General features: G+C 43.7%; 1 protein-coding gene across 3 annotated transcripts in view; it reads left to right on the top strand.

Moving 5' to 3' along the window:
* The window catches only part of ECPAS (Ecm29 proteasome adaptor and scaffold), a 66,284-nt gene extending 47,656 nt beyond the window's left edge, over positions 1-18,628 (top strand). For all 3 annotated transcript variants that reach the window (XM_069776904.1, XM_069776903.1, XM_069776905.1), the window contains 19 exons: positions 18-97; positions 848-953; positions 2,322-2,369; positions 3,402-3,523; positions 4,676-4,826; positions 5,755-5,820; positions 7,656-7,745; positions 8,192-8,258; positions 9,002-9,093; positions 9,193-9,259; positions 9,498-9,689; positions 10,642-10,850; positions 11,348-11,391; positions 11,946-12,138; positions 12,769-12,913; positions 13,554-13,659; positions 13,819-13,907; positions 15,100-15,171; positions 15,766-18,628. In XM_069776904.1, the coding sequence (XP_069633005.1) occupies positions 18-97; positions 848-953; positions 2,322-2,369; positions 3,402-3,523; positions 4,676-4,826; positions 5,755-5,820; positions 7,656-7,745; positions 8,192-8,258; positions 9,002-9,093; positions 9,193-9,259; positions 9,498-9,689; positions 10,642-10,850; positions 11,348-11,391; positions 11,946-12,138; positions 12,769-12,913; positions 13,554-13,659; positions 13,819-13,907; positions 15,100-15,171; positions 15,766-15,905 (2,079 nt within the window). In that variant the 3' untranslated portion in view covers positions 15,906-18,628. The remainder of the gene's footprint in view (positions 1-17; positions 98-847; positions 954-2,321; positions 2,370-3,401; positions 3,524-4,675; positions 4,827-5,754; positions 5,821-7,655; positions 7,746-8,191; positions 8,259-9,001; positions 9,094-9,192; positions 9,260-9,497; positions 9,690-10,641; positions 10,851-11,347; positions 11,392-11,945; positions 12,139-12,768; positions 12,914-13,553; positions 13,660-13,818; positions 13,908-15,099; positions 15,172-15,765) is intronic.
* The last annotated feature ends 788 nt before the right edge of the window (positions 18,629-19,416 follow it).

Genomic DNA, 19,416 nt, shown 5'->3' with positions numbered 1-19,416 from the left:
CCTTTTTTTAATAATAGGTTGATAAATACATGAAGGAAATTCTTGAGGATTTGATCAGTAACCTAACCAGCAGTCTGTGGAGGATCAGGGAATCCAGGTATTGCTAGGAAAAGTAACAGATTTTTCTTTGAACTCTCTTCTTTTCTTTTCTTCACCGTAAACTTATTAACCTGAAGAAGTTGAGGGGGGACAGAGGACACGTCTTTTCAGCAGGATAGAGCCATCCTGCAGTCTGCACTTAAGTGTGATACAATCTTGATGGTATTTGCTTCACTGAGCCTGAAATTTTTTATTGCATGTAGCTTGAGCATGATACTAAACAACGTCCTCTGAAGGAGGAGTTTTCTGGTCACAAAGTGCTTGCCTATCCTTGGACCTGAAATAATTGCTTGCAGTCTGGCCATATACATACTTGGCAGCAGGATCCCAGTCGCTATAGGATTTTTAATAAACTGCTTTTTGTTTATAATGCTTTGTAGTTATGCTGTATTGAAAACTTCCATTTTAATTTCAATTCCAGGCTTTAGACCATTTTGTTTTGTTGTTATCCTATACTTACAGAAAAGAAATCTGAAACAATTTTGTAACTGGAATGTTTGTAACAGCAATTTTCACCACAGCAGCCTTTCTCACTTGCTGTCACCTGATTCACCGACTGGCTGAACGTTTTTTTCTCAGCTAAAGGAGACATTCTTATGACAGAGTAGATTTAGGGTTTGAGGAAAATAAGGAATATGAAACAGTTCTCATTTTTTTAACCATTTACTTACATTTGTACACATATCTGTATATACAACTTTATCAATTAAATACACCGTGTGAAGGAAATGAAATTCCTTGTTTGCAGCTGTCTGGCACTGAATGACTTACTAAGAGGAAGACCTTTGGATGACATTATAGACAAGCTTCCAGAGATCTGGGAAATCCTATTCAGAGTGCAAGATGACATTAAGGTAAAGGAACGGATCATTGAACAGGAGTCTTCAACAGAAAGTACAGTGATCAAGCGCTGAGATCTTTAAAGAAAAATTCTATGAGAAGTCAAGATGAAGCCAATGGGAGTTTTGGGTATTAAGCAGATGAGAAATTCAGGCCCCTTGCACTTAAAATTTCCATGCCGCCTTGGAAATTCTTTGTGCATGTTTCTCATGTTTTTAAATGTTGGTTTTCATTCCTGCTGTGCTTGATGGTTCAGCATTTTTCCTGGATATAAAAGAATTCCTAAGTATTTGCTTAACTCTGGAGTCTAGAAACATATAGAACGTGCTTGTGTGCTTAAATGACTTGCATATATGAAGTCAGAGTCCTCGGGTCCTTCCAGGTTTGAGCTGTGTTCTCTCTGGATCCAGACTTCTCTGCTCAAGCTTAAGCAAGGCTGAGCTGTTTTCCAAAAGGTCCTGTGTACCAGGAGGTTACTTCCATACTAGTAGATGTAGTGTGTTCAGAAATGTTCCTGGGCACTGAAACCAACTGAGCTGTTTTGCCTCGGTGCTAATGAGCTATGTAAGCCTCCAAAATAGAGCAACTGCCTGCAAACTGCCTTTTGGGAAGGGCCTAATTTCTGAATTTTTCCTGGAAATGGTTTGGGAAGGTCTACCAGTGGCAGGCCAGATTTTTTCTAAGAACATCCTAAGACATTACCAGTCCAGGTGGTTGTGTTTCAGTACCCAGGAATATTGCTAGATACTGCTTAATTCATCAATACAAGTAAAGTTAAAGAGTCTAGTTGTTAGTGGTCTCACGTGCCACCAGAGCTGCACTAATTTTACTGTTTGCTTTTAGTCCATCTTTCTGTAGTCCTAGACATTCAGTTGAGTAAAGCATCACTAAGCAACAGGCATTATATTGAGGAGGAGGTAAAACATACCCAAAGCACTATATACTTCTTTTTGCAGTAGAAGGTTCTGTTGGTTTTTTGGGGTTTGGTTTTGGGTTTTATTGTTTGTTTTTGCAGTAGAAGGTTCTGTTGGTTTTTTGGGGTTTGGTTTTGGGTTTTATTGTTTGTTTGTCATTTTTTTTGTTTTGTGGGTTTTTTGGTTTTGAAAAGGACAACCAGTAAAATAATACCACAGAGACAAATGTGAACAGAAGCACAGAGAACCTGGCAGCGGCAGGCAGGATTTTTAATGTATTTTTAATGTATCACTGAGTAGACCAGATACTCAGATGGACCAAAGCCAGAATTTCTTTGAAAGTTATTATATTAAGTATTAGTGATGAATATAGCATTTTCAGTACTAGTGTTATACTTATCAATTAATATGAATCATTCTATAGAAGACTTAAAAATAGTAACTATGCATTGCTGACTTCTTTTTTAGGAGACTGTGCGAAAGGCAGCAGAGCTAGCCCTAAAAACTTTAAGCAAGGTAAAACTCTAATTTTGTCATTTGCACATGGAGACGTTTATGGTTTTGATGTCAGGTAATCATTCACTATCATATCTGCAGGAGTGACCTGTTTACCTTAGACTGTTGTCTTGAGAAGATCTCTAGTATAAGGTGCAGTTGTGATAAACAGAACAGCCCTCTAGAAAGCAATCATAATAAGCTTGACCACATACTCTTCTGTACTTTTGTTGATGCTGGTGAAGTTCTGCTGCTTGAGGATGACGCAATGTTAAGTTCTCTGCAACCAAAGGAGGTATATCATGAACTGCTTTTTTCCTCTGATGTCCTTTTTTTCCCCACTTGGGAGTGGGATTTAAGGAAACTTCCTGTAACTTCAACAGTTGGCCAAGCCCAGCTGATCTAGTTGAGCAAGCCCAGTGGAACCTCACTGGTGTGAAACAAAGTAATCCAGTCTGGACTTCACTCTCTGGTGCTGTTACTGACACAAGATTTTTTGGGTGTAGTACACATATCACTTAATATTTTTTTAGGTATTCCTCTAAAAAAGTCACATCAGTGGAAATGGAAACAGATCTTAAGAGCTGTGTTTGAAATTACAACCTTCACAATGCATGCAGCACAACATCTCAATGGGATAAGTGGTGACCTGGTCCCAAAACATTGTTGCAGTTGCAGAATCTGTTCTGATCTGGGACTTGCTGCTCTGCCTTATGGAATTGTTGAATCCATGTAGCTGAGATAGGCTGTTCCTCAACTGAGAGGTCATTTGGTCCATCTCTTCATCCAGATGCAGATCAAGGCCTGCTAGGCTCTGAATTTGCCTTTTCTGGAAGCTGACAGTAGCTGAAACTCCTTTTATGTGGATGTGGATTAGGGCTTAAGTACCTCCTGGAGAGGAGAATGAAGGTGTAACAGAGCCTAGGTTTGGCTGTAAGCAGTTGCTGTAGTTACTGTTGGCTTCTTCTGTCTGTCTGATGGAGAAGGTGCTTTAATGGAGTCTGAGCAGGAGGTTTGTACATACTTGCAATACTGATTCTCACCTGTCCCCAGGTCTGTGTGAAGATGTGTGATCCCTCCAAAGGAGCAGCTGGTCAGAAGATGATAGCTGTATTACTCCCTTGCCTCCTAGACAAAGGAATAGTAAGCACAGTTGCTGAAGTCCGATCTCTCAGGTTAGTTTTGCATCATGTAAGGTCCCCGGGGATGGGCTCATGATTTGTCACGAAGAGACCCAGCTTATTCACCTGAGTTGCAGAATGTTCTTTGTGTTTGAAGTGACAAATTTCTCCCCAAAACAGCTTTCCTGCTGAGTCCTTTTCCCACTGAGTTCAAACAGCAGCCCCAGGAACTCTGCCCATCTTTTGGGAGTATCTGGCCTCTCTGCAAATGCCCAGATTCAGTTCCCAGCAGGAAGTTCTTTTCTCCCTGTACAACCGGCAAACTGATCTGCAAGCAGTTTACTGTGCTTGAGGCTGTCCTTAAGGACTGGCATATCTCTTCTGCTTGTAAACAAAAAATCTCACGGTAGTTCTTGAAACAGCCACGTCTTATTTCATGACTGGTTGTGAGTAATGGCAGTTCACATCTCAGAGGTGACTGCATTTTGTCACACTGTTCAAATACATTTTACGTCATGTAATGGTTTGATGTCCCTTGATGTTTAGAGACTTCATATGCTTGTCACTTTGTAACCTTGTGTATTCCTTCATTTGCTTGAAGGACAAAAAAGGCTGGAAAATTCAGACCTGGAGTGTAGCTGGTCTTTGCAAAAATAATTTTCTTTTATTGAACATGGTTATCCAGAAAGGTTAGAAAGCTCCGATCAAATGATAGTGAATATTTCTTTATTTTTTTCATCCCTTTTGAAGCTATGAAACCCTTTGTCAAAATGCAGCCTGAGAGATGTGGTCAGTCTGAAACTGACAAGTGGGATTTGAACAGATCATTGTAATTTGTTTTTTCTTGGGCAGAGACAATGGATGTCTCTGGGGTGACTTTGCCCAGAGCTGCTTTAAAACATGAAGATGTGTTATTTCTTCCTACATCTGTGTGTAGTACTACCTCTTTGCCCATTCCCTTTGTGATACCCTGGCCAAAGTAAGAAATCTCTGTGCGAAGCATAGCATCAATTGGAAGCTCAGGGCTAGGGTATGGTTTTGCTTAAGCAGAAAAATACACAGACTTTTGTTTGCAGGTAGATTTATATTGGTGTATCTGAGATTTGGATTGGCCTTTTTGTTAGTACTGGATTAGAGCAGACCAGAGACGTTTTTCAGCCAAGTCTGTGTGTTTCTCTGTTGACCTTCCCTTTGATCTTTTTTCAGCATTAACACTCTTGTGAAGATCAGTAAAAGTGCTGGGTCTATGCTGAAACCTCACGCACCAAGACTTATCCCAGCCCTACTGGAATCCTTAAGTGTGCTGGAGCCTCAAGTCCTCAATTATTTGAGTCTTTCTGCAACAGATCAGGAGAAAGTAAGTGCAATTATAATGGGAAAGTATCAACAGAACAGAGATAACAAAGATTTAAGCTTCATTCAGTGAGCAGAAAACCAGCAGATTTTTGTTCAAAGATGCAAAGAGAAAGAGCTAAGAAGTTACTAAAAAAAGTTTGGTCATTGCAATATGGCTGGACAAATGTGGGGTTTTTTTGAAGGGTTGGGATTTTTTTTTATTCACTAGACAACCACATGTTTCAGAGTGAAGAACAATCTTATTAAGAATTGTTGTTAAATGTCACTTCAACTCCATATACAACAGTGAAACAGGTGAAGAGAGAGTCTGTAATAATTATCTGGAATGCACCTGTACTGTCAAACTGTGTAGCTGTTTTTCCCAGGGGATTAACTGCAGGACTTCTTATAACATAGATTAGAAGGTGTGCCATAGCACTGTGGGCTGGAGGTGGATGTTGTCAGCGCTGTGTCCTTGAATCTTTCTCAAAGAACCATATAAATCAGTAGCAGTCTTCTGGGAAAGTGACTGAAACCCACTGTTCAGAAGCAAATGTAGCTAATTTCATTGTGGGGAGGGAAAGGGGTCAAACTCTAGCCTTTGCAAATGAGAAAGGAGTGAGCAATAGGTCAGAGTGGGATTTTTTCTTTTTTTTCTTTTCCCTTTTTTCTTTCTTTCCTTTTTTTTCCTTATTTTCTTTTTTTTTTTCTTTTTGTCGTTTCCGTGATGTCAGGAGTGCATGGTTTAGCTACTGTACTCCAGCTAGAACATCCACCTGCCTCTGAAAGGGAGACATTCGTGGTCTGTAGATGTAATTACGTTCTGTCTGTATGCCTCCGAAATGGGTTTTGGTTTGAGTTTGTGAGGTAGTGAGTTATAGCTGATACTGCCCTTTCCACTGTTTTCATGTTGAGTTTACACTTGGTTTTGGTTTTTTCCTTCTTTTTAGACTGCAATGGATAGTGCCAGACTTAGTGCTGTCAAGTCATCTCCCATGATGGAAACCATTAACATGGTAAGTACTTGATTCAGATGGGTTCCAGTGTAAGGTATGTTGTAGGAGAAGAACAGGAATCGAAGCGGGAGCTTTACAGAATACCTCTTCAGGGTTCATTTTATTATCACATCGCCCTGTGGACATCTGCCCACCTTCTTTTTCATGTACTGACTTCTCTCATGCTGTTGCCACAGCTTGCTCCTCAGATCAATTGTGAATAACCTTGGCTCCATCTGGAGTCACATGGATTGTTTCTCCACCTGAAGACCTGCCTGCTTTGATGAAAAGGGCATCTTTCAAGTGCTTTTCTTTGGATGGGGGCTCAAATGGTTCTGGATTATGCTAGCTGCCATTTTCCTTCATCTCTGGCCCACTGTTCCACAACCAGGTTCTCACCTGGGCCTCCAACTGATGGTAGTTACTGTTCTTAAGGCACGAATGCTGTCCAACCCTTGCCTCTTGGTGCCTTAGGTATCCTTACCTGGGCGTTGCCGGTGCTTTGATGGTAGAGATATTTAGAGAAAATGCTGATATCACTGAAAGCACTGTCAGCAGCTGGTGTTTTGCACCACAGTTCCCTGCTGCTGGAGGAGTTGATGATGCCCAGACACGGTGCTGTAGGGTCTGTCTTGGCAGAGTTCCCTGCCTTCTGAAAGAGCCTGTCCCTTCCCAAAGAAAAGACATTTCCTTTCTGCTCAGGCACTGCACACAGCGAGGGGTGTGTGAGCAGGCAGGGGCTGTGAGCGCTGAGCAAGCTTTAGAAGCGTGGCCACCAGAGCTATTCCTTGTTTCCTGCGCTTAAGGAAAAGTAACAACAGCAAGCCCTCCTGTATATAACAGCGTGTGGAGCTGCGTTTTGGTGTCAGGTGGACTGCTCTCTATAAATAGTGTGTAAAGCGGCTGGGAATGAAAGGCTCCGTGGAAAAGCGTACTCACTGCCACCCCGCAGGCTGCAGCAGCTGCTGCTGTCCCTCCTCCAGGCCATGCCTCCCCTCCACCAGCCTGGGGGGGACAGTTGTGCTGCCCTGATCAGGTTTCGGATTTCCTAGGGGAGGAGAGGGATAGCATGAAGATGTCCTGGCTTGTGAGCAACCTTCTCTCTATTCCTCTATATTCTGGGGCTGGCTGGGAGGTTATATGATATAATGGACTATTCCCTTCACCATACCGATGCAGGAGGAGGAAGTGACAGCTGCTCTAACTTCTGAAGCTCAGAGAGGGTTACCTTCAGTTAGTATGTGATCCTTGAATTTGCTAGAGGATGGATCTCCCCTCTGCAGACAGTGTGCTACAGAGAGTGCTGGTAACATGAGGCTTTCTGTTTTGCCCAGTGGCATTTAGGCGTAGGAGATGAGAAACGATATCAGTAACATCCCTCTTGTACTTTTATGTCATTTATACCACTTGTTTGTCTTGACCTGTTTAAAAACTGTCATGACTAGTTTCATTTCATTGTCTAGTTTGGATATGTTACTGCTTCAGGGTTTCAGACAGTTGTGGGAATGTTGGGTTTTGCCTAAAGACATGCACACCTTTGTATCTCTTCCCCTCCCCAAAAGGAGTTCTTGCTAGTGTGTTACTTTCAGCTTTCTGAACACTTGGAGTACATCAGTTCCAGCAAATGATAATTTTAGCAGGGTCAGCTCAGCACAGAAGTGGGACAAGAGAATCTGTATGTGGTCGAAGCCACTTTGTGGTGCCTTTTTCCCACCATGCAGCAAACTCTAATGATTCAGCTGAAGACCAGCCTGCAGAACTGAGGCCAGCCTCAGCTGGAAGTAGACCAGCTTAAGTCTGCCACCATTACCTTTCCTTTTTCTCCCCAACACCCCCTGTCCCTTGGCTTTCTGTAGAGCTTGCAGTATTTGGATGTGTCCGTCCTGGGTGAGCTGGTTCCCCGGCTGTGTGAACTGATCAAAAGTGGAGTAGGCCTTGGTACAAAGGTATGTATGTGATTTTAATAGTTCCTTTGGAAATGGAGAAGAGAACACAGAGCAGTGTCAATGTAAATACAGTTCTTTTGACTGTCTCTTTTAAAGTGACAGCTTGGGCTCATTCATACTGGAGTAATTTTACATCTGAGTCTCAATCCACCTACAATACTTGTGATTTTCTGAATGTCTGCTGCGTTAACCTCCCCTGGGCTACACGGCTGTTGTGCTTGGTGACACTTGAGTGCAGAAGGTTTTCTGTGTTAGCTGTAAATCTTCCAGGACCATCTATCCTGAGTGTGGGTCCTGGTAACCTTTTCACTTCCTAATTCAATTCTTGTCATTCATTTGTTACAAACTGTTTTTCTTCTTCTACCCTTGACTCCCCGTTTATCAGGGCAGAGGCTCAGGGCTAGTGCTGTTTTATCTTACCTTTGTTTTCCCTTGCATCCTTCCAGGGAGGCTGTGCGAGTGTAATTGTATCGTTAACCACACAGTGTCCTCAGGACTTAACACCTTATTCAGGTAAGGTTTGTTTCTAGTGTCAGGTTTTAAAGGTGCTTTTTGTTGCTGTTCTGTTGGTAGTATTTCCTCCTTATTGGCCTTTGATTTTATCACAAGAACGACCTTTATGTGTGTATTTTTCTCAGAGAGCTGTTTGAAGTTGCCTTGTGTGTATAAGACTGGCATGCTGGTGGTAGGTCCTGGGGATGTTAAATACCTCACCAAGTTGGAAGAGGCAGAGGAAGGAGTTGAGGGAATTTGCTAGCGCCCAGCAGGAACAGGCAGAAATATCTCTAGACTTTATTGGAGCAGACTAACAATGCCTGTATTAGTGTAGCGCTGTCAATAAGCACTTGTTTCTTCAACTTGAGCTATGGGAGGACCTTAAACAGGGACTTTGCTTCCCTGGGTCTTAGTCTACTCTTTAAAATTTACGGTGATTGATAGTAGAAAGGAGGTCACCCTTCTGTTGCAAAATTAGAAATAAAGGTGAAAGCATGATCAGCTGGGGTGCTCACATGCAGGAACATTATCAGTCAAGGTGTGCAGGCTGAGGCTGACAAAACACTAGCTTTTGCTGAGCCTTGCTGTGCTATGCTGTGCACTTGTTTAAACATAAGGACCAGACAGACCTATAACCCCACAAACATGCGACGAGGAAAAATGCATATATTCAGACAATCTAGTGAAATGCAGGCTATTGTAGTTCTTGTCACAGGAATAAAAACATGATACTTCTGATAAACTGAGGTCTCTTCCAACAGGCAAACTTATGAGTGCTTTACTTAGTGGCCTGACTGATCGCAACAGCGTGGTACAGAAGTCTTTTGCCTTTGCTATGGGGCATCTAGTCCGGGTGAGTTGGGGTTTGAGATGGTTTTAGGTTTTATTTTGCTTTTTTGTTGTTGGGGTTTTTTTAAGTGTATGAGTGATTTGAGTCACTTCACTGTTACAGACTTCCCGGGACAGTAGCACTGAGAAGCTGTTGCACAAACTCAGCAGTTGGTACATGGAGAAGGAAGGTATGTTGGTTCTGGGGTGTTCAATCACAGAATAGAGTGCAGAAAAAGTTCCTGGTGACAGCAAAAGCTGTTAAAGAAACATTTCTATATTGTGATGCTTTGTTTCACTGGCTGAATAATTCCCACATATAATCATTATACAATACTGTGCATTCCTCTCCTTCCCAAGAGGCAGACCAAGCTGTCAAAGGAAAATCCTGCTTCCCAGTTATAATGTGTGATTGTTTTGCTCCTTCAGAGCCAGTTTACAGGACAGGCTGTGCTTTAACTGTGCATGCTGTGGGACGCTACAGCCCAGATGTAGTGAAGAACCATGCCAAACATGTGCTGCCATTGGCTTTTCTTGGCATGCATGAGGTTCCCGATGAAGAGAAAGGAGAGAAAGAGAATTCTACTCTGTGGACTGAAGTTTGGCAGGAAAATGTACCTGGTAAGTTGCGTTAAGAGTGGTAAAAGCTTTCTGGGAAGCGTGGGGCAAGAAGCATCATGCTTTCTGGAAATCTATTTTGGAAACCCAGAGTTCTCATGGGAAGCTTGTTTCCATTTTTTTCCTTGCTAAAGATGTCCTGTATGAGTTTCGGCAGGTTGACTTCTCTGTGGCTATTTAAAATAATAACAGAGGTATTGATTGCTGAGGATACACAGACACAGTCAGGAGAAGTATTTTAAGATTGAGAGGCACTGAATGCCACTGTAATCTGGCCCTGATCATGGCGCAGGTAGCTGGACATCTTTGGAAATTTTGATGCCAGCCTTTAAGGGCTGCTGCACACTCTGAAGTCACAGGGCACTTTGGCCTGTGTCTTGGGTTGGAGGTCTCTCTGCTGATGCCTGTGGTTTTAACTTCAATGAATGAATCTGTGCTATAGAAGGGCTATTTTGCCATGCTTTCTGTCTGTATAGGAAGATCTGAATGCATGGTGAAATGGTTTTGCTGGCTCCTCCTCTGACCTGTTTTCGGATCTGGTCCCTCAGTCAGCAGATTACTTTTCTAGAGTTTGGGAAAGGAGCTGCAAAACAGTTTTCCGTGACCTGTTCTTGTAAAAAAAAAAAAGTTATATTCCTTAGAAACAGGCTAACACAATGTCTAATGTCTGCTATGTGGAAGGACTGAGATGACCTCTTTGTCTAGATACGTGCTAAAGATTTTCTTTGGAAGTGCCTAGAAAAGAGAACCCACCTTCAATCAGGCTGGGAGGAATTCTTCACCCCTTTGCCTGAAGCAGGCCTTGCTGATATGTTTCATGGCCAAAAAAATAGACAAATCTGTAACTGCTTTTTTTTCTTCTTTTTTTTTTTCTTTTTTTTTTTTTTTTTTAAATAAGATCAGGTTTTTGTTTGTTTTGTGGCAAAACTACAGTTTTCCTCTGTTTGATGCGCAGGTACTCAGGGTGGCATCAGGCTGTATATGCAGGAGTTGATAACCATTACCCAGAAGGCTCTGCAGTCCCAGTCCTGGAAGATGAAAGCCCAGGGAGCAGCTGCCATGGCATCAATTGCCAAACAGACAGGCTCCCTTGTACCGCCGCATCTGGGAATAGTGCTCTCCGCACTGCTGCAAGGCCTGCCAGGGAGAACCTGGACAGGGAAGGTAAAAAGGGAACTAGCACCTTGTGGATCGCTGTGAGCACTAGCATGCGGCCCTTGAGCCAGGAAATGCCATGTTCCCTGCTGCTGAGCAGCACACGCAAGAGCTCTGGCTTAGGGAGTCTGCAGTTCGCTCTGCATTTTGCGGATACGAAAATGACAGGGAAGATAAGTAGGTGGAGTTCAGGTTGCTTTAGGAGTTGGGTTTCCACTTAGACTACTTCCACTGCACCGCATTGTGGCCTTGAGGGGTACTAGCTTGTGCTCAGAAGTGCTGCAAGGGCACTTTCCACTGCAGGTTCAGTGCAGATGGAAAGCCAAGTCCTCTGCAGCCTCTACAGCAGGAGTGGCAGGAGCCAGACATTGCTTCTCTAGGCTGGTGTCATAGGCATGTTTCCCCACTACCTCTCGCAGCAGAGTACAAAGGTTTCCTCTGTGCGGCAGGACTGTGCCATTTGGCTGTGAAGCATTTCTCAGTGGTATCTGTTTTACTCATTGCAGGAGGAGCTGTTAAAGGCCATTGCCAGTGTCGTCTCTGCTTGCAAGTAAGTGTCTTGAAAGAGGTGGTACTCTCGGGAGCTGGGACCTCAAAAAGGAGGTTGTTGCACAGTGTGGTTGCCTGTCTGGTGCTAAGGAGACTCTAGAAAGTTGTGAACACCATCCTGATCTCCCATCAGCATGTGAGGAGTCTCTCTCCACCCCGCTTGTCAACGTGCGGGTCACTGGTGAGAGCTGGGGGGGCAAGTGATACTTCAGAGGGACCTGCACAGGTAAATGGTTGGTTTAGGGCAAGGAGGAGGATGTTGAGAGGCCAGAATTGCTAAGAAGAAAGAAGAGACTAAGGGGAAGGATGGACGCCTTAAAGGGGAAAAGAGAGGAAGAGGTAGAAGAGTGAGGGCGGAAAGTGCATTGGAAGCGTATGAGGAAAGACAGGAAAGAAAACCAGGGAGAACAGACAGGGTAAGAGTGAAAAAGAGCACCAGAGTGTAACTTCAGTGCCTGGACAACCTGCAGCCCTGTGCCTGGACGCTGTGGGAAAAGCAGTGCTTGGGAAGGGATTCATGTGGGTCTGATAGTTTCTGTGTGCCTTGTGTTCCAGTGCAGAGCTGCAGAAGTCAGTGCCTGGCCAGCCCACCATCAATGATATTGTCCAGGCTGTCCTGAAAGAATGTCAGAAAGAGAACCTAAAGTATAAGATGGTGGCACTGCGCTGTGCGGCTGGGGTGCTGCAGGCAACAAAGGAAGACCGGTTCCAGCAGCTGGCAGATATCATCTTTCCCATGATAAAGAAGGTGACAGTTCAGCTTCTTGAGTTTTCCCTCTTTCAAAGCAAAACACCCAAGTGGTGACAGTCCGGCTGATGCTGGAAGCATGCCAGGCTTCTCTTCTGCCCAGAAGGCTGCTGATGTGAGGAATACCCAACACTCAGCCAGATCCTTGGTGGGGCTGAATACCAGACTGTTGGTGAGCCCTGGGTGGGTTGTACCTGTGCTGCCCAAAATCCGAATTAGCCCAGCTGTTCTCTAGGCAGAGTCCTGCCAGTGGTGTCCAGCACTGCCCCGATGCAGCATTAAAAGTTAATTCCTGGCTGCTCCACGGGCAGCGAGAGACTCCTAGGAAGCTGTGTAGAGCGCTTCAGTTTAGTATCTGCGGTGCTTCGCAGCTCTGCAAGTGGGACTCGTATAGCACAGGCAGATGTTTGGATGCGAGGCCATGGAGCCTGCTGCACGCTTCTGCAGGCTGCCGATAGTGCCAGAGCTACTGGTGGCCAAGGGGGCCTGTGCTCCAGTTGTATGGAGGCACTGACTGGGTGCACGGACTGGTACGCACAGCCTGCAAGGGAAGACTGAATTGCACTGAAGTGTGTGGCTAGCCTGCCCTCATCCTTCTGTCGATCACCCTTCCCCCCATCACCTCCGCAGAACTCTCTTGAGAGCATGGGCACGGGTTTACCAAAGCATGATGAAGAGGATGAGGACATGAGGGAGAAGGAGGTGCAGATGGAGTCCCTGATCTGTGCCTTCGAGACCCTGGGCAAAGCCTGGCCAAGGAGCCCAGAGACACAGCGTAAGTGAGCTAATGGTGTGCAGAGCAAACTTTCTTGGCTCACACTGTTTCCTCTTAAAATGAAAAGGGGTAGGAGGGAGGGACCTGGGGATCATGTGGGGAGTGGGGAGGCTTTTGAGGAGGTGCAGGATCTTACTGCCTGCAGCTTGCAAGGTCTTCAGTGAGAAAGCTGCCCTAACAGCTTTCCCACAGAGTAGCCCACCCTTGGGGAAATTCCTTTACTGTTGTCTTAAATCACTTCACCAAACTGTTCCGAGTTTGTGGAGACATGCAGGATACCTGAGGTGGCTTGCCTAATCAAAAGCAGCCTAGTTTTGCTGCTCCTATTTACGTCTGCATCAGAGCTGGTACAAGGTGGAGGAAGCGGGTATATCTGAAAAAAAACCCAGGTTGCTTTTATTAGCATGCCAGAATGTGTAATGCAGCTGTCTATCTTCCAGTGTTTGGTAATGAGTGTTGATGTGGTGATTTTCAGGGTCACTCATTACAGGACTTGTTACAGGATGTTGCCTTGGTCACGTGCAGTGACTAGCTTGATGTCACTTGGAGAGGAGCGTAAGGAACACCTGGGAGACAGAGCAGGAATTGTTTCCTCTGCCTTTCCCTCTGGTAACATAATGACATTGTTATTTTTCTGTAGGTTGCTATCGCCAGGAGTTTTGCAAGTTAATGTGTGACCGTCTGAAACTCAGCACATGGAAAGTGCAGCTTGGAGTGCTACAAGCCATGAATGCCTACTTTCAAGGGTAATTCTCCTTTCTACGATCCACTTCAATGATGTTGCTTTTCTTTGTTTCTTCAAACTGTTTAATGAAATTGAGGATGACACTGGATTCTCAGAGGAAGTCAAGCAGACTTCTGTCCCAGTGATGCAGAGTGTCTGACAGTGTTTTTGCATTTGACAGGCTAATGCTGTTTGATGAGGAGCACTCAGACCCTGTGGCTTTGACAGAAATACTGTTGGAAACCTGTTCATCTATTACCCATTCTTTAGGTAAATGGAGTTTTCCTGTTCTGTGGTTGATGATTAATTGCTCGTTAATAAATTCCTCCTCTGGGGGTTGGCTGGTAGAAGAAGTGCAGAAGAAGCATAAGCTGTCAGGTAACATTTTGCCCTTCCTGGCACTGCACTGTGGCAATTCTGATGTTGCAGTAGCTGTTCAGGACAGCACTATGCAGGGTGCTGTGCACAGAGAAGTAAATTCCTCTGGTGCCAGAAAGCTTTGAAAGGGGAGGGAGAGGCAGACAGCAGACTTTGCAACCTCTCAGGAGTGCAAATTGGAAATGTAGTAATCTTCTCCATGCAGAAGATGGACCCCACCTAATGAAGCTATTGCTGATTTAATGAGACACAAGTTTTTCTCCTCCACAGTTCAGACTTCTTGGATACATATGCATTGGAGAGACCCAAAATTTTCTCAGACAGCCAGTGTGTGAAGCTCCAAGGCTTTGAGGCAGTTTGTGCTGTCCGTGAGCAGAGCACCTATGGGAATATAAGTGCTACCTGTGTAAAGTTGACACTTTGGGGCTGTTTATTACTTCGGTAGTGTTCCCACTTGTCCTACGACTGTAACAGTGCCCCGAGTCTCCTCATACCTCCATGTGGCTCATGTTTCTGGTATGCGTAAAGGCAGCACCTACTTTAGAGCTAGCTACCAACCCAGACACCCCTTTGAGGAAAGTTTCTTTTAACTATCAATCCTCCTGGAATGAGACTTCAACAAGATTTTAGCTTAGGAGACCAAATCACTTTCTGTGACAAGGTTGTGCTTGATGGTATAGGGTTTAGGTACCCTCACTTAATGCTACTTGTTAAAACCTGGATGATTTATAGCCATTACAACTTAGCAAAGGAACAGTGTTATGCACAGAAGTTGTCTGTGATCACACTGCAGCTGTGCCAGCGTTGTTCCCTTTTAACACATGTAAGGAACAGTAGCACTGTGGTAATAGCAGTGGCAATGCACAAGGTTTTGTCAGCTTATCAACGTCTAGTTGGTCACTTTCTGCCATTCAGATGTGTCTTAATTGGGGAGCACTGCAGACTGCCAGCACAAATGAGCTCAGAGAGCAGTGCTAACAAAAGTGGTCTGGAGACCTCAGTGGTGACTGCTCTTTGTACGGTTAGTATGCCTTTGGTTCTCAATGTCGTTGTGGGGTTTTTTGTTGTTTTTTAAATCCCTTAGAAAACAAAAGCTACACGTCCATAAGAACAGAAGCTTTGTCTGTGATACAACTGCTGCTCACCAAACTGCAAGGTGAGACTTTTTGCTTGCCACCTGGGAGAGCCACTGGTTGGTAAAGGAGGCACCTGGCTGCGTGGCTGGAACCCTGGAGAGATGGTGTTACCTTCTGCTTGCAGCACCGGGAGGTTTCAGGGCAGTTGGGACTTGGAGTTCTGTGCTTGGTGACTTGGGAAGGTTGGAGAGGGCTTGAAGTAACTGGGGATAAAGTCAAGGTCTAACGTACTGTTGGATACTCCTTGGGTGAGGAAAATGTCCAGCAAGGAGGGTCCCAAGGAGAGCACACAGGACTGAGTGTGTAGTCAGATTCTGCATTATGGGCAAGCTCCATAGAGGGGAGAGCTCCTGTTTGTGCAGAAGAGCAATTTTTACCCTTTCAATGCCAAGTTTAGTTCCTTATTGTTAATTTAGGATTTAAGCCTTGCAGAATTTACTTCAGAGAACGAGTCTACTTACATCTCAAGGTCATATGTGTCAGCAATTGTTCTGTAGCAAACGTTTCCTTTGGATTTCTGTTCCACAATTCCTTTTATTCTAGCAAAAATCTTTCAGGTTTTTTTTGGCATTCTGGTATTCATGTCCAGTGTCTGTCTGTCTTTATCTACACAGAAGCTCAACAGTGGGAAAGCCTGACACCAGAAAGCAGAGAGCATCTCATTCGTTCGTTGTCTACAATGGCATCAGATAGCAGACCTGAGCTACAAGAGAAGGCATTTATATTGAAGAAAACACTTGAAAATCTTGACTAAGTTGTAAAACACAAACTACAAAGTGCCATGTAAAACAAAAACAAAAAAGTGCAGTGGTCTGAAAACCAAGTGGGAAAATGAAGATTACTCTGTAGCATGCATCATTCCTGGCCAAAATTAAAAAAATGCCTTAAATTCTTTTCCCCGTTAATGTTATTTTTACTCTTTTAAGCTGATTTTTAGTTGTTTTATCAGTAAATACCTCTAATGATCTGCCCTAGAATGTTTATAAGTGTGCAACATTAAAAATGTTGAGGGCAAGATGCTTTTCTTTTTTAAATCGGCAAAAGAATGTTACTCGGATCCCCTTTGTCCTTTAATGGAATTGTTGAAAAACCACCAGCACAGGAAGTGAAAAGCGTGTTTGATTTTTCACTTGTGTCATGTGTGGAGATCTGTTACCTGGTGTCTAAACAGTAAATCTTTGGGACTCTGCAGTAGATCTAGTGTTTGTTATCTGTGAAGAATGAAATGCTTCCCCTGATGAAGCCTGTGTTAAACTCCGGTGGCTTCCCAGGGGCAGGGTTTCATCTGACACCCACCTCTGCTTCTCCTGCTTGCTCCTCCCTTGCAGCCTGTTGTCTGTGAGTTACAAAAGGCAGAGTACTGTTAACTTTGCTCCTTCCTCCTTCTCTGACCTCAGCATGGATTGACCGAGACTATGCCTTCCCCACCTAGCAACCTCGGTCTCCCAAACTTTAAATGAGAACTTTTTTCCTCAAAGGATGCACAAGAGAGCACTTTACTGAGCTGTGTGGGACAAAGTTGGGCCTAGTTGTTGCCCAGGTGGAACACTGCTCTTCTCAAAATTGTTTTGCATGGACACTCCTCAGCTGCAGGAAAAAAAAAAATAGGAAAACAATCTTTTCTAGGTATGTTTTTGAAGAGTGTTCGAAGTTTGCAATGACACGTTTTTTTAATAGTGGTAATGTTTTATTCCCTTCCTGTTCGTAACCCTGTTCTTGCTTTGGAAACCTGTACTGATTTAGACTTGTCAATATTTGTAAGAAACTGAATCATCTATCATTTCTCAGCAGCCCAAGTCATGCTGGTTTCTAGCAAATACTTTTTAATTTGCACTTAAGAAGGAAGATTATATCTGCATTAACGTGGAGTAAAATTGCTATATGATGATGTGGCCATGCTGCCTGTCTCCTTTTTTTTTGCCCTCCTCAGATAAAAGACAAACCTGACCACTATAGCAACAGACTTTTAATAGTGTAAAGTTAGCACTGCACCATAATCTGACCAGTATGTGTACAGCTTTTTGGGGATAAACGCTTTGCTGATGGTGAAATAAAATCATTAGTGTGGGCAATATCATGTCCATGGCTTTCAGCATAGGAAGGCTTGTTTCTTTTCTTACAGTCTGCAGCTCCTTTCAGATTTGACCTGTTAGGGAGAGGATTGCTCAGATAGCGTCACGTTTCCTCCATGCCCATTTATTCAGAATCAGGTATGCAGTACCTACTTTTCCCTCAGGTGCCATTTCCCATTCAGTGTTTTCTGGTACTGTAACAATCTCGTTGTCTGACTTGCTCTCCACGGAAGGGAGGAATGTAATTTGTGCACACCTGGTAAGAAAATGTCAGCAAGAAATGGGCAGAGCTGTCCCACTGTGGCTCTCGTGTAGCAGAAACCTCAGCGAGCACTATTGCATTGTACACTAGAACTGGTCAGTGGGCAACTCCTTGGTGCTGGGAGCTGGTGCTATAATGTTTTGATTTACACCTTGTTGCAGGGAGCTGCTCTTTGTTTACGTGTAGTTTGAACTATTGAGCACAGTGTACATTTTAAAATTTTACTGGGCAAATCACTTTGCAGTATCTTTAAAAATTTGCTTACCATGACATGTAGTGTCATGAGTGTTCTTTTTTTTTTCTTGTATTAGATAAATATTACCAGTGATGCTTTGCTGTAGCAGTTCATTGTCTGACTTGGGTTTTTTTCGTATTGGTGAGTGACAGTAACAGAAAAGCAAGAGCCTCCGTGTCTCTGGCAACGTGAGTTTTCACTGTGGGCTGGAGTATTCAGAGGCAATGCCTAATACGGTCAAATGACCGTAAGTAGAATAACTGTAATCATTGTCAATAGCAACCTGAATTTCTCTATTGGGGATTTACACTAGAGGGAAGAGCGTATTCTAGGAACTCTACAAACAGCAGGATTAACAGCTCTGGCCAAGAGTGTTAGGAAGGCGAGAGATGGTATGACACTTTCTGAATCACAAAGCAATATGTCTTTCTCGTGATTACAGAGCAGATTCAGAGCTCCTCTCTAAAGCACGTGCCTATACACAAAACCTACCTGTACAAAAGTTAATTCAGTCAGAGGTTTGATTTCTACCCCCCTCGCATTTGTAAACTTGACAGGATTAAAAATAAATAAATAAATAGATGTGGCCTTCCTAGAGTTTTTCCTCTAAAAGTGATTGCACTATGTAAAACACACTGTACTTTGCCCAGTGCGGGCATTTCTTGTGCTGCTGCAATGCTTTGTATACCTGGAGTGCAGTGCGCAGGCTTAGCTCTAGCACTCACATCTGACCTACAAGCTGTTGCTTAAATGGATGTATATTGAGAAGTTTTCTAATGTTGCAAGATCTCCATCAAATTCACTGCAATCTGTACTGTCAAAGTATGTGACTGGTCTGACTGAAAGAAAACCCTCCTGCTTACCAAAAAGGTAACATTAAATAAAAACTGCATGACCTGTTCTTCGAAGTGACTGGTAGTGGTTTGGTTTTTTTTTCTCCCACTGCAAGTTATTTTACAGAGTTCTTGTGCCCCAAACCCAAAGCACCCCTTTGTGTTCTGCTCTGTGCTGGCCTCCCTGCCCTGGGGCCACTTCCTCTTCAGCCTGAAGGTGGCTGTGTTACAAATGACAGCATCCAGTTAGGAGGAACTGTGTGAATTTGTTTTTTAAGCCAATAGCTTGGTCACTTGCAACCAGGCAGGGTTATGGGACATATGTGTATATATGATATACATATGTATATATGGAGGGTGAGGCCATGAGACAGAAAATTTATTGAAATAATGTTCAAGAACTTAATGTTTCCAAACTATTCCAGACGCAGCCATATCCCTCCCGCCCTGCCCCCAAACCAGCCTCAATTAAATTTACTTTTCTAAATGGTATTCTGAAAGGAAGAAAAAAAAAATCAGCTAAACAGAGGAGAGCAAGCAAATACAAAGTTTATGGATGTTAGCTACCAACTGGCTGAAGCATCATCTAGCAAGTTGAACAGTGTCAGACCGTACACCCCCAAAAACAGAGCCTCTCCACTGCTAGCGGTGGGTCCACATCCCTCTCCCACGCTGCAGCTTGCAGTGAATTGTGAATTATTGCTTGGTTATAAACATCCATGTCCAAAAATACTTAGATTTTCTCTTACCTCTAATGTTCAGAGTACAGAATTAAATAATCAAGCTTTGAGAAATACAGCAGGATGTTCAAAACCGAAGAAAGTCTTTAATTCTGAGTAGGGATTATTCAATGAAAAATGGTG

The sequence above is a fragment of the Haliaeetus albicilla genome, chromosome Z (genome assembly GCF_947461875.1).
Source record: "Haliaeetus albicilla chromosome Z, bHalAlb1.1, whole genome shotgun sequence".
NCBI lineage: Eukaryota > Metazoa > Chordata > Aves > Accipitriformes > Accipitridae > Haliaeetus > Haliaeetus albicilla.
Note: the sequence above shows the minus strand (reverse complement) of the source record. Positions and strands in the feature narration are given on the sequence as shown.